Source organism: Oncorhynchus gorbuscha, unplaced genomic scaffold (genome assembly GCF_021184085.1).
Source record: "Oncorhynchus gorbuscha isolate QuinsamMale2020 ecotype Even-year unplaced genomic scaffold, OgorEven_v1.0 Un_scaffold_765, whole genome shotgun sequence".
Lineage (NCBI taxonomy): Eukaryota > Metazoa > Chordata > Actinopteri > Salmoniformes > Salmonidae > Oncorhynchus > Oncorhynchus gorbuscha.
Window position 1 is genome coordinate 174,155 of NW_025745800.1, and position 14,871 is coordinate 189,025.

Consider the following 14,871-nt stretch of genomic DNA (forward strand, 5'->3'; position numbering starts at 1 on the left):
TGACCACTGTGACTGACCCAAAATTAAGGAAATCTTGTACAGACTCAGTGAGCATAGCTTTACGATTGAGAAAGGCCGCCGAAGGCAGACCTTGCCCTAAAAGAAGACAGGCTATGTGCACACCCTAACCTAAAATGAGGTTTAAACCGAGCTGCACTTCCTAACCTGATGCCAAATGCATGACCAGGTTAGTGTCACATATTTCCCTCAGACTACACAGATCCACAAAGAATTCGAAAACAAATCAAATTTTGATCATCTCTCACATCTATCTCTCTCTACATATATAGTGAAATACCGGTGTGCAATCACAGAAGCCACAAGAAAAAGGGCAACCAGTGAAGAACAAAGACTATTGTAAATACAACTTGTATTTCTGTTGGTTTATTTTCCCCTTTGTACACTATTTGCACATATGACACTTGAAAGGTCACTTTTCTTGGAGCTTTTGTGATTCATGTCCCCTGTAAATTAGTATTGTTTCAATATTGTTTATTATCTACATATGTTTGCCAATAAAGCCCTTAAATTGAATTGAGAGAGCGAGAGAGACCGCGAGACACTTCAAGACGGAGGGAGAGAAGGGCAACATAACCACTACCACTGATTATAAAGTTCCCCTCTTTCCACTGGGATTCTCTGCCTCTAACCCTATTACAGGGGCTGAGTCACTGGTTTACTGGGGCTGTCTCATGCCGTCCCTGAAAGGGGTGCGTCACCTGAGTGGGTTGATTCACTGATGTGGTCATCCTGTCTGGGTTGGCGCCCCCCTTGGGTTGTGCCATGGCGGAGATCTTTGTGGGCTATACTCAGCCTTGTCTCAGGATGGTAAGTTGGTGTTTGAAGATATCCCTCTAGTGGTGTGGGGGCTGTGCTTTGGAAAAGTGGGTGGGGTTATATCCATCCTGTTTGGCCCTGTCCGGGGTGTCCTCGGATGGGGCCAGTGTCTCCTGACCCTTCCTGTCTCAGCCTCCAGTATTTATGCTGCAGTAGTTTGTGTCGGGGGCTAGGGTCAGTTTGTTATATCTGGAGTACTTCTCCTGTCCTATTCGGTGTCCTGTGTGAATCTAAGTGTGCGTTCTCTAATTCTCTCCTCTCTCTCTCGGAGGACCTGAGCCCTAGGATCATGCCCCAGGACTACCTGACATGATGACTCCTTGCTGTCCCCAGTCCACCTGACCGTGCTGCTGCTCCAGTTTCAACTGTTCTGCCTTGTTATTATTGGACCATGCTGGTCATTTATGAACATTTGAATATCTTGGCCATGTTCTGTTATAATCTCCACCTGGCACAGCCAGAAGAGGACTGGCCACACCACATAGCCTGGTTCCTCTAGGTTTCTTCCTAGGTTTTGGCATTTCTAGGGAGTTTTTCCTAGCCACCGTGCTTCTACACCTGCATTGCTTGCTGTTTGGGGTTTTAGGCTGGGTTTCTGTACAGCACTTTGAGATATCAGCTAATGTACGAAAGCTTATATAAATACATTTGATTTGATTTATAAGGTTGAACCCATTCCCTTAACCCCAGTCCTCGTCTAAAGCCTTACCCTGATGCCAAAAGGCTGTCCAGGTCTTTTGAGTAAAACTTTGCGGTTCTTGCCCGTGTTCTTGTGGGATACTTGAATAGTTCTCCTCTTGGTGTCAGACCAGTAGACCATGTCATTGAAAACCATTACAGAGAATGGACTGGGCATTTCAGTCAGCTGCAGAAGCTGTTGTGAAGACAGATAAGAGCAAAAAGAATAGTCTTAACCAGTCACATTCCATGTTTACTGTAAAGTTCATATCTAGACATTCCGTGTTTACAGTAAAGTTCATATCTAGACATTCCATGTTTACTGTAAAGAGTATAACCATTAATCATGTTAGCTGCAGTGTTACCCTGACATTGTGTCCTTCCAGGGATACAGAGCCGATGCACTGCAGTTTTTCATCTGCCCAGTAGATTCGGTCAGTGAGAGTGTCCACAGCGAGACTGACTGGCCAGCTGAGACCACGAGTCAACACCACCTTCCTCTCAGAGCCATCCATCCCTGACCGCTCAATCTGGGGATCGCTACCAACCTCTGACCAATACATCAACCTGGGAGAGAAAGAACAACGATTAGTCTACATCAGGGGTAGGCAACCCTGGTTCTGGAGTGCCCAAAGAACTTCAAGTTTCTCATTTAACCAACCTGGAAGACCAAGTGTGTTGAATTTAGGCAATAATTACTAAACTGATCAATTAACTCAGTTGGGACAAAATCATACAGTAGCTGCAGCACTCCAGGAACAGGGTTGCCTACAGCTATCAGTCTACCAAAATCTATCCTACAGTCCACAACTTCAAATGAGTTTATGATTTATTATATATTCATATTATATATTTATTATATATTCTACTGAAGATTTATTTTAACACCCTGTCCCCTCACCCACCTTTGTGTGGCAGCTGCCCTTTCACATGTGATATGTTTCATGACTGCTGCAAAATTAATTGCCTGTGAGGACATTGAAGTTCAGAATACTGGCTAGAGCAATTAAACATGTAAGGTGGAGGAGTGTTTTTACAACCAACATAATAACATTAAAAACCCGTCTTCCTTCAGGCTCAACCAAGCAGAGTGAGGTTCTAAGAAACAGGACAGACTTTCATGTGAACTTCTAAACAGGTGGAAGCGCCAGAGGGACCTGCACATCTATCAGACTGAATTAGGCCATTTTGATTATGAAACATTTTCCCCACACCATTTACAAACCAACCACATTGGGAACCTAAGTTGGAGTCATTGTCAAACTATACAGACCCTAGGGCCTCCCAAGTGGCGCAAGGGTCTAAGGCATTGCATCGCAGTGATAGCTGTGCCGCTAGAGATCCTGATTCAAGTCCAAACTCTGTTGCAGCACGGCTGCGACCGGGAGACGCACGCAGCGGTGCACAATTGGCCCAGCGTAGTCTAGAGTTAGGGGAGGGTTTGGCTGGCAGGGATGTCTTGTCCCTCTAGCGACTCCTGTGGCAGGCCAGGCGCATGCACGCTGACACCGTCACCAAGAGTACAGCGTGTCCGCCGATGCATTGGTGGCGCTGGCTTCCAGGTTAAGCGGGCATTGTGTCAAGAAGCAGTGTGGCTTGGTTGGGTTTCGGAGGATGCATGGCTCTCGACCGTCGCTGCTCCGGAGTCCGTACGGGAGTTGCAGCTATGAGTGAAGACAAGACTAACCACCAATTGGATACCATGAAATTGGGGAGATAAATGTTTTTAAAAAATATATGAAATATACAGACTCATATATAGGGATGTGGTTTCATTTTCACAATTCGGACCGATTGTACTCTTCATGATTTATGGGCTAAATCATTGTATGATTATTTTTATTCGATTTGTGGATTTTATAGAAATTGTGTGATAAATTCCATATGCCTATTTTAGTTTTAATTGGTTTGAATTATAGTTGTCTATCAGCATTGTTTGAAGCTCAGTTATATTTTAATCACCCTACCATCAAATCTAAGCCAATGACCCCATTAGAGGAAAATTTGCAAATCAACACTGTCTCATGAGCGAGAACCACAAGGAAAACAAATTGTTCAGTTCCATATTGGCTTAAATGTGTTTGTTTTTTCACCTCCTCTAGAAAATGAGCTTTTAATATTCAATAAATTCTAACTACATTATTTCTGTTACCATTTTTCATTTATTACTTTTACCTAACTTGTATTGTTGTATAATATGTTTAATAATCACCTTCAGATGTAAACATTATGGAAATTGAAAACAAAAAACTATGCGAGAGCCTAATTCATACTCTTCAGAGGGATAATGGACTTTTCAGGGTTGTGTTATAAAAACAGAGTGATAGGTATATTCATTTGTATACCCTTTGGGCGGCAGCAGCCCTCACACCCGAACCCACCCTTTGGGCGGCAGCAGCCCTCACACCCGAACCCACCCTTTGGGCGGCAGCAGCCCTCACACCCGAACCCACCCTTTGGGCGGCAGCAGCCCTCACACCCGAACCCACCATTTGGGCGGCAGCAGCCCTCACACCCGAACCCACCCTTTGGGCGGCAGCAGCCCTCACACCCGAACCCACACTTTGTGCGGCAGTAGCCCGCACACCCGAACCCACCCTTTGTGTGGCAGCAGTAGTAGTGAGCGAGGCTGCTCCAGATCCTCATCCAGAACCACTATGTAGTTCTGAGACTTTACTGTAGATGTGCCCAGCCTCACAGCCAGAATCTGACTGGCCAGCCCATCCAGCCAGTACAGGTTCCTGCCAACCCAGTCCACAGCTATAGAATCAGACTTCACACCTACAGAAAGAGAGCATTCTGTTAGCAAACATCTAGTAGACAGTAGGGCTGAGACTACTTGGCACTAACCCTGTCCTTGGTTAGAGTACTAACCTTTGACCAGAGTGCCTGTGTCCTTGGTGTTGATGGAAGTCCACTTGATGCTCTCCTCCTCCAGACTGACCCAGTATACCCTCTGGTCTCTCCAGTCATAATCCACACAGAACACAGGTGTCTGACTAGTGGAGAGCAATGAAAGGCTGGAGCTATGCAACCCCAACACCAGCAGCTCATTCTGCACAGACGCCAGCAGGTGAGCCTCATCTACACAGACAAAATACACCATCAATATACCATGCCAAAACGCACCATTTTGAATACAATGACAACTATAATTAGACAAATCTACATTAGTTGCGGCTATTAGGTTGAGCCAGCAATGCATGTTAGAGTCTTTTCTCCCAAATTAATTTCTCCATGTTACATAATTACATTTGGCACACTGGTTGGAACTCAATTTCCTAAATGCTCAGATGGCACTGCAATCCAGCTGGCTCAGTTTTCTTGCTGGAAGGATGTATAGAAAACTAGAATTCTCCCATAGGGATTCTCTAGATGCCATTTGTGACCCATCATCTATTTTCAGTCTTATGTACCAACATTTGAATTGGTGTTTTTACGAGTGGTCTGAAATCGACATGGCCAGTCCACTCATAAGAGAAAGCCCATCATGGCTAGTGGGAAGGTTGCTGCTTTTACCAACTAGACTCTTAATTTAACAATTGTACACTGCTCAAAAAAATTAAGGGAACACTAAAATAACACATCCTAGATCTGAATGAATGAAATATTCTTATTAAGTACTTTTTTCTTTACGTAGTTGAATGTGCTGACAACAAAATGACACAATTATGAAAATCTAACTTATCAACCCATGGAGGTCTGGATTTTGAGTCACACAAAATTAAAGTGTAAAACCACACTACAGGCTGATCCAACTTTGATGTAATGTCCTTAAAACTAGTCAAAATGAGGCTCAGTAGTGTGTGGCCTCCACGTGCCTGTATGACCTCCCAACAATGCCTGGGCATGCTCCTGATGAGGTGGCGGATGGTCTCCTGAGGGATCTCCTCCCAGACCTGGACTAAAGCATTGGATTCAGTTCTGGGGAACGGGCGGGCCAGTCCATAGCATCAATGCCTTCCTCTTGCAGGAACTGCTGACACAATCCAGCCACATGAGGTCTAGCATTGTCTTGCATTAGGAGGAACCCAGGGCCAACCGCACCAGCACAAGGGGTCTGAGGATCTCATCTCGGTACCTAATGGCAGTCAGGCTACCTCTGGCAAGCACATGGAGGGCTGTGCGGCCCCCAAAGAAATACCACCCCACACCATGACTGATCCACCGCCAAACCGGTCATGCTGGAGGATGTTGCAGGCAGCAGAATGTTCTCCACGGCGTCTCCAGACTGTCACGTCTGTCACATGTGCTCAGTGTGAACCTGCTTTCTTCTGTGAAGAGCACAGGGCGTCAATGGCGAATTTGCAAATCTTGGTGTTCTCTGGCAAATGCCAAACGTCCTGCACGGTGTTGGGCTGTAAGCACAACCCCCACCTGTGGACGTCGGACCCTCATGGAGTCTGTTTCTGACCGTTTGAGCAGACACATGCACATTTGTGGACTGCTGGAGGTCATTTTGAAGGGCTCCGGCAGTTCTCCTCCTGCTCCTCCTTGCACAAAGGCGGGGGTAGCGTACCTGTTGCTGGGTTGTTGCCCTCCTACGGCCTCCACGTCTCCTGATGTACTGGCCTGTCTCCTGGTAGCACCTCCATGCTCTTGATACTATGCTGACAGACACAGCAAACCTTCTTGCCACATCTCGCATTGATGTGCCATCCTGGATGAGCTGCACTACCTGAGCCACTTGTGTGGGTTGTAGACTCAGTCTCATGCTACCACTAGAGTGAAAGCACCATCAGCATTCAAGTGACCAAAACATCAGCCAGGAAGCATAGGAACTGAGAAGTGGTCGCCAACTGCAGAACCACTCCTTTATTGGGGGTGTCTTGCTAAATGCCTATAATTTCCACCTGTTGTCTATTCCATTTGCATAACAGCATGTGGAATTTATTGTCAATCAGTGTTGCTTCCTAAGTAGACAGTTTGATTTCAATTAAATAACTTTGAGTTACATTGTGTTGTTTAAGTGTTCCCTTAATTTTTTTGAGCAGTGTATGTTGTATTGACAGATACATACAAAGTCTTAATAAAGTTAATTACGGCAAGGCGACCGGAAAAATAACCAAATACAAACAGTGTAGCTATTCCCTCCGCAAGGCAATCAAACAAGCTAAGCGTCAGTGTAGACAGTCGAGTCTTAATTCAACGGTTCAGACACGAGACGTATGTGGCAAGGTCTACAGTCAATCACAGAAAACAAAAAGAAAACCATCCCAGTTGCAGACACCAATGTCTTGCTCCCAGACCAACTCCTTTGCTCGCTTTGAGGACAATACAGTGCCACCGACATGGCCCACTACCAAAACCTGCGGACTCTCCTTCACCGCAGCCAACGTGAGTAAAACATTTAAACGTGTTAACCTGCTCAAGTCTGCCGGCCCAGACGGTTTCCTTAGCCGCGTCCTCAGAGAATGCAGACCAGCTGGCTGGTGTGTTTACGGACATATTCAATCAATCCCTATCCAAGTCGGCTGTTCCCACATGCTTCATGAGGGCCACCATTTTTCCTGTTCCCAAAAAAGCTAAGATACCAGAGCTGAACTACTATCACATTCACTTCCATCATCATGAAGTGCTTTGACAGGTCAAGGACCATTTCACATCCACCCTACCTGACACCCTAGACCCACTCCAATTTGCTTACCGTCCCAATAGGTCCACAAACGAAGCGGACAAGAGGAATACCTATGTAAGAATGCTGTTCATCGACTACAGCTCAGCATTTAACACCATAGCACCCTCCAAACTCGTTATTAAGCTACAGACCCTGGGTCTGGATCCCGCCCTGTGCAACTGGCTCCTTGACTTCCTGAAGGGCCACCCCTAGGTGGTGAGGGTAGGTAACATCTCCACCCCGCTGATCCTCCACACTGGGGCCCCACAAGTGTGTGTTCTCAGCCCTCTCCTGTACTCTGTTCACCCATGACTGCGTGGCAATGCACACCACCAACTCAATCATCAAGTTTGCAGACAACACTCCAGTGGGAGGCTCGATTAACAACAATGATGAGATGGCCTACAGGGAGGACGCGAGGGCCCTCAGTGTGGAGTCAGGAAAATAACCTCACACTCATCAACAAAATGTTGACAAAAAGGAGATGATCGTGGACTTCAGGAAACCGCAGAGGGAGCAACAGCACCTCTTCAACCTCAGGAGTAACTGATTTTGTTACTTTTCTTTATCTTGGCCAGGTCGCAGTTGTAAATGAGAACTTGTTCTCAACTGGCATCCCTGGTTAAATACGTGAAATTAACTACACTAGGGTAGGGGGCAGTATTTGGAATTTTGGATGAAAATCCTTCCAAATTACACTGTCTGCTACTCGGGCCCAGAAGCTAGAATATGCATATAATTGTCAGATTAGGATAGAAAACAAAAGTTTCCAAAACTGTCAAAATATTGTCTGCGAGTTTAACAGAAGTGATTTTGCAGGCGAAAACCTTAGGAAACTCCAACAAGTGCGTTTTTTCCTGAAAGCTCTCTGTTCCATTGGATGCCTTGCCTCCATTTAAAGGGATATGAACCAGATTCATTTTCCTATGGCTTCCTCAAGCTGTAAACAGTCTAGACAGTTTCAGGCTTTTATTTGGAAAAATTAGCGTTAAAGAACCCATCTCGTCAGTGGTGCCAGCAGTGTTTCTCATGCACAGCCATATTCTCTCACCTATGGAAGAAGCTACATTCCGGTTGACATTATCGATTATATATTGTAAAAGAGCAGAGGTTTGATTATAAAAAACATTTGACATTTTTCCTGTGGACATTACAGATACTATTTGGAATTTGTCTGCGATGTCATGACCACTCGAGCCTGTGGATTTCTGAACTCCGTTATGATGAATATCTGTAAATTGATGTGGCTCTGCAAAATCACCAGATGTTTGGGAAGCAAAACCTTACTGAACATAACACGCCAATGTAAACAGATTTTTATAGAAATATGAACTCTATTGAACAAAATATACATGTATTGTTTAACATGAAGTCCTATGAGTGTCATCTGATGAATATCAAAGGTTAGTGATTAATTTTCTCCATTTCTGCTTTTTGTGACTCCTCTTTGGCTGGTAAAATGGCTGTGTTTCTGTGACTTGGCGCTGACCTAACAATCGCATGGTATGCTTTCGTCGTAAAGCCTTTTTCAAATCAGACACTGGTGGGATTAACACATTTTTAAAATTGTGTATAATACTTGTATATTTGATACATTTATGAGATTTGTTTGAATTTGGCACCCTGCACTTTCACTGGCTATTGTCAAATCGATTCCGTTAACGGGATTTCAGCCCGTCTCCTCCCTAAATTAGATATTACTGCACGGTCGGAACTAGAAGCACAAGCATTTCACTATAGTCTCATCAACATCTGCTAAGCATGTGCACGTGACGAATAAAATTTGATTTGTCATGCAGCAAACAATCAAATCTACGTGAAAATGGCTGAAAAGCAACAATTTTGAAGTTTTGGAATTTGCCGAGCCAAATCCAAACCTAATCCCAATTGCGACCCTTTCAGAAAACTAGGCATATGTCAAGCCACAACTTCACAGGAGGGCCATTTTAATGTGGTGTAGTCCTTAGGGAAATACTTACAATACCTTAACCAACAATACAAATATTATTCGGGTCAGAGCCATTTGCTTGATAAGTTATAGCTTAACTTTTTCTATGGCTTCCCTAATGTGTCTAGTGTCACAATACATAGTTTCAGGCTTTTATTTTGAAAAATGAGCCTGAACGTCAACATTGTGTCAGTGGTCACCTAGAGTCTGTTTTGTGCTTAAGACAAATGCGGCCATTGTTTCTCTTTCCTACTAAGAAGACACCTGTCCCGGTTGATATTATCAAATAGATAAGGCTTGATTATAAACAACGTTTGCCATGTTTGTCGATATTATGGAGATAATTTGGAAGTTTTTTCGAAGTTGTCGTGATCGTAATTTCCAGTCGCATTCTCAGCCAAACATGAACTAACGGAGTTAATTCGGCTACAAAAAAAATATTTGGGGGAAAAAAGGAACATTTGCTAACTGGGAGTCTGGGGAGTGAAAACATCCGAAGCTCATCCAAGGTAAACAATTAAATTTGATAGCTTTTCTGATTTGTGACCATGATGCCTGCTGCTAGCTAGGCATAATGCTATGCTAGGCTATCGATAAACTTACAAAAATGCTTCTTGCTTTGGCTGCAAAGCATATTTTCAAAATCTGAGATGACAGGGTGATTAACAAAAGGCTAAGCTGTGTTTCAATATATTTCACTTGTGATTTCATGAATATTAATATTTTCTAGTAATGTTTTTTGACTGGTGCGCTATGCTATGCAGAGGTTGCTTCCTGATTGGATTTTTCTCAGGCTTTCACCTGCAATATCAGTTCTGCTATACACAGACAATATTTTTACAGTTTTGGAAACTTCAGTGTTTTCTATCCTAAGCTGTCAATTATATGCATATTCTAGCATTTGGTCCTGAGAAATAGGCAGTTAACTTCGGGAACGTTATTTCTCCAAAAATTAAAATAGTGTCCCCCTAGTTTCAAGAGATTAAAACATACTAAAACAGGAATACATATTAAGAGTACATAAAGATATATTTTCAATTAACATCACTTTATTTACACTTATTGATAATTTTAATTCTCTTAAACAATGTGAAGAGGGGTTTGTTCTCCCCCCACTATTTTAGGATAAAGAATTTGCCATTAAAAATGTGCCAATTAAAAATGAAAGTTAAAAAAAAAAAATCAGGGTCCATATAATTTGGATGAACATAAAATATCAGCGTCTTCCAAATTAATGTTAGATTTCATTTTAAAATAAGATATTTTACTGCAAAATCTGACATGAGAATAGTCCCAAAATAAAAGGGTCAAGAGTTTGGGTCACAACCACAAAATACACATGTTATCAATAGCCATTTTGAATCAGTGTATAAATGTCTTTACAGGGGTGCTTGACTGAAGAACACTCAAATTAATCCTTAAAGAGCTGGGTGGGTTAAAATCTTAAGAGGGTGTGAACAATGCTGAATGGGTGTAGACAAAGGGCTCTCCAGCAGTAGTACCAAAACATTCAAAGGCCATTTTCTCTATAGTGAGTTTACAACTTTCAAAGCAGAAATACTTTCCATTGTTCCTCAACTGCTGTGTATGATATAGCATTTTGTAGCTCTGAGACTACTTTTATCCATCGTAAAAATGACAATTAAAAATTCTGCTACATAAGAGTGATTTGAGCCGGTAAGTCACATTTCTCCTTTGCCAAGATAATCCATATCATGTGGCATATCATGAAACTGATTAAAAAGTTTGATTATTACAAAAGGGAACCTTGTGCTGGGGACAATAAAAGATCAAATGTTTAGTTGTCAAAGTCGAGGCTTACAATTGGTATGCTGAATGCAGAAATGTCCACCAGAACTGTAGCCAGAGATTTGAACGTTACTCTACCATAAGCTACCTACATTGTTTTAGAGATCTGCATACTCAGGCATGTCACCCATTGAGCATGTTTGGGATGCTCTGTATCGATGTGTACGACAGCGTGTTCCAGGTCCTGCCAATATCAAGCAACTTTGCACAGCCATTGAAGCGTGAGAACATTCCACAGGCCACAATCAACCGCCTGATCAACCATATGCGAAGATGTGTAGCGCTGCATGAGGCAAATGGCGTTCACACTAGATAGACTGGTTTTCTGATCCACACCCCTACCTTAAGGGATCTGTGACCAACAGATGCATATTTGAATTTCCTCAACTGTACCCCAGTAAAATATTTTAAATTGTTGCATTTATAATTTGTTCAGTATACAAAAGTTGGCCTTCAATAGTGACCATACAAGCAATTCTGGCTACTGTCGGTAGGTCGATAACTTTTGGCATGCCATTCTAAAGAAACATAAAATGTATGCAATTAACGCAGTGCAATTCTTACATTAATGACTTGTTAAATACAATTAAGCAGCTTCATAATAACTAAAGGTGGCAGCAGGTGGCCTAGCGATGAGAGCATTGGGTCAGTAACCTGAAAGGTTACTTTTTGAATCCGCGAGCAGAAACATTTGTTGACATGCCCTTGAGCAACGCACTAACCCTAATTGCTCCAGGTTTGCCATTAACGGCAGACCCTGGCTGTGACCGAGGGGGTGTCAGAGAGTTGGGATAGGCAAAAAACACATTTTTATTTGACACATGCATGTTAATACAAACGTAATAGGACAAATATAAGCACCCAACTAATTATTAATCTATTATAAATATAGCCTTTAAAATGAATAGCAACAGAGAAAGCATGCCAACCTATAGGGCCTTCAACAGTCTTAATATCTGATTTTTTAAATTTCACCAGATAAGCTAGTTGAGAATAAGTTCTCATTTACAACTGTGACATGCCAAAGATAAAGCAAAGCAGTGCGACAAACAGAGTGGAATGAAATGGAATAAACAAGAAATAAGTATATATACAGTGTGTGTGCAAATGGAATGAGGTGGTAAGGCAATAAATAGGCCATAGTAGCAAAGTAATTACAATTTAGCAGATTAACACTGGAGTGATAGATGAGCAGATGGTGTGTAAGTAGTGATATTTGTGTGCAAAAGAGCAGCAAAGTAAAAAAAACTATATGGGGATGAGGTAGGTAGATTGGGTGGGCTATTTACAGATGGACTATGTACAGCTGCAGCGAATATAGAGAGACAGCATGGTAACCCACAGGCCCTGCAGAGAGACAGCATGGTAACCCACAGGCCCTGCAGAGAGACAGCATGGTAACCCACAGGCCCTGCAGAGAGACAGCATGGTAACCCACAGGCCCTGCAGAGAGACAGCATGGTAACCCACAGGCCCTGCAGAGAGACAGCATGGTAACCCACAGGCCCTGCAGAGAGACAGCATGGTAACCCACAGGCCCTGCAGAGAGACAGCATGGTAACCCACAGGCCCTGCAGAGAGACAGCATGGTAACCCACAGGCCCTGCAGAGAGACAGCATGGTAACCCACAGGCCCTGCAGAGAGACAGCATGGTAACCCACAGGCCCTGCAGAGAGACAGCATGGTAACCCACAGGCCCTGCAGAGAGACAGCATGGTAACCCACAGGCCCTGCAGAGAGACAGCATGGTAACCCACAGGCCCTGCAGAGAGACAGCATGGTAACCCACAGGCCCTGCAGAGAGACAGCATGGTAACCCACAGGCCCTGCAGAGAGACAGCATGGTAACCCACAGGCCCTGCAGAGAGACAGCATGGTAACCCACAGGCCCTGCAGAGAGACAGCATGGTAACCCACAGGCCCTGCAGAGAGACAGCATGGTAACCCACAGGCCCTGCAGAGAGACAGCATGGTAACCCACAGGCCCTGCAGAGAGACAGCATGGTAACCCACAGGCCCTGCAGAGAGACAGCATGGTAACCCACAGGCCCTGCAGAGAGACAGCATGGTAACCCACAGGCCCTGCAGAGAGACAGCATGGTAACCCACAGGCCCTGCAGAGAGACAGCATGGTAACCCACAGGCCCTGCAGAGAGACAGCATGGTAACCCACAGGCCCTGCAGAGAGACAGCATGGTAACCCACAGGCCCTGCAGAGAGACAGCATGGTAACCCATAGGCCCTGCAGAGAGACAGCATGGTAACCCATAGGCCCTGCATGACCACAGATTTTAAAAACTATGCCATGTCCAGAAAAAACTGTTATGCCATGTCCAGAAAATTCTTCAGGGTTAGGGTCAGGGTCAGTAAATGTTTTGCCAATTGGCCCGGTCATGTCAGTGAGAAACAAAGTTAGCATTGGACCTGGTCTCAGCCTACGAAAAGGATCCAAAGTTTCACCCAACCAGGTGATTGTGATCAGGATAAACTCCAGGCCCCAGAAAAGACTGGTATGAATTTTGCCACACCACATTTAGGGTCAGTGTTGCCACCTCTGCTTTAAATACTATAACTTGTAAATGTCTAAAGAGCATAGCGTAACAGTCTTAAGACAACATAAGATTCCATTACTCCATAGTTTATAACTTGTTTTACATACCTAGTTAAATAAAAATGAACAGGAATATTATAATAATAATAATAATAATTTAGCAGACGCTTTTATCCAAAGCGACTTACAGTCATGTGTGCATACATTCTACGTATGGGTGGTCCCAGGGATCGAACCCACTACCCTGGCGTTACAAGCGCCATGCTCTACCAACTGAGCTATATTACCCATGTATTGCTTCAAAATATGTTAAAGCACTGTCAACTATCTTGTCCATTTCCCATCTGAGTCAGTTTATGTATTAGTATTGGTTAAATGTAGGGTTAAGGAGTGGTTTCGCAGACAGATTTCACTTAGTCCCGGACTAGAAATTATATTGGCTGGATATTTTCCATTGATCTTTTTAGTCCAAGACTAGGCGTAATCTGTGTCTGTGTCTGGGAAAACCTCCCCATAATGTTTAAGTGAGTGGAATGATGTCTAACATGAAAAATATGTATACATGACAGGTGCATTAATGGGGTAAACCTATCTAAGAGTATGTATTAGGCTGTTTGAGAAGGTTTGAATCTGTCAACCCATCTAATGGGAGTACATGTGTTGTGGAGGTATAGTAGATGAATTAAGCTTCAGTACTCTAGTAGTAGTTAAGCCATTTATTCTGAAAAGCCTAGTTTCTGCATAGGTCAAAATATCTTTTGAATTTCCTGTCTTTTTTGGCTTTAGACAAAAGTAAATATTTCACTAAAACAATGTCATAATTACTTTCAAGCAAAGACACATTTGGAGTACCTTGGGTCTTGCAGCTGTGACCATTTGGTTCCAGCAGATATCCATGGTAACAGCGACACAGGAAGGAGCTGCGGGTGTTAAGGCAGGTGTGGCTGCAGACAGGTGGTAGGACCTCATTACACTCGTCAACATCCACACAGGACAAACCATTAGCCTGGAGCCGGAAGCCTGCAGCACAGATGCACCTCTGTAGGAGACAGAAGGACACATGTCACAGCCACACTTCTGTAGGCCAACAAGTTGGGTTTTGCTTTAACTCACCGGTCCATGGGGGCTTAGGGCTTGTGGCATTGTCTAGAGCATGTGACTAGGGTTAAGGCGTGTTGTGTGGCATGGTCTAGGGTGTGTAGCTAGGGCATGGCGGGGGTCATCGTTGGGCTGCGGGTGTGAAAGATTCAGCAGTCTACAGGCATTACATTTAGCTCAAACATTCCTGTAGCTCTGTTGGAATAACTTTAATAGATCACTGACATCTTCTGGAAATGGAAGATGCTCTACATTGACTTAAGCCCAGCTCATAAATAGGCTACATATGTAAATGTGGGCTAAGAAACAAGGTTCATGAAATGGATAACTTG

At 43.7% G+C, this 14,871-nt stretch overlaps 1 protein-coding gene across 1 annotated transcript in view; it reads right to left on the reverse strand.

Annotated features, from left to right (window-relative positions):
• LOC124020154 (low-density lipoprotein receptor-related protein 2-like) overlaps positions 1 to 14,871 on the reverse strand; it is a 64,669-nt gene that overhangs the window by 21,270 nt on the left and 28,528 nt on the right. The window contains 5 exon segments of the mRNA XM_046335502.1: positions 1,547 to 1,711; positions 1,881 to 2,082; positions 4,113 to 4,296; positions 4,390 to 4,599; positions 14,294 to 14,480. Of these exon segments, the coding sequence (XP_046191458.1) occupies positions 1,547 to 1,711; positions 1,881 to 2,082; positions 4,113 to 4,296; positions 4,390 to 4,599; positions 14,294 to 14,480 (948 nt within the window).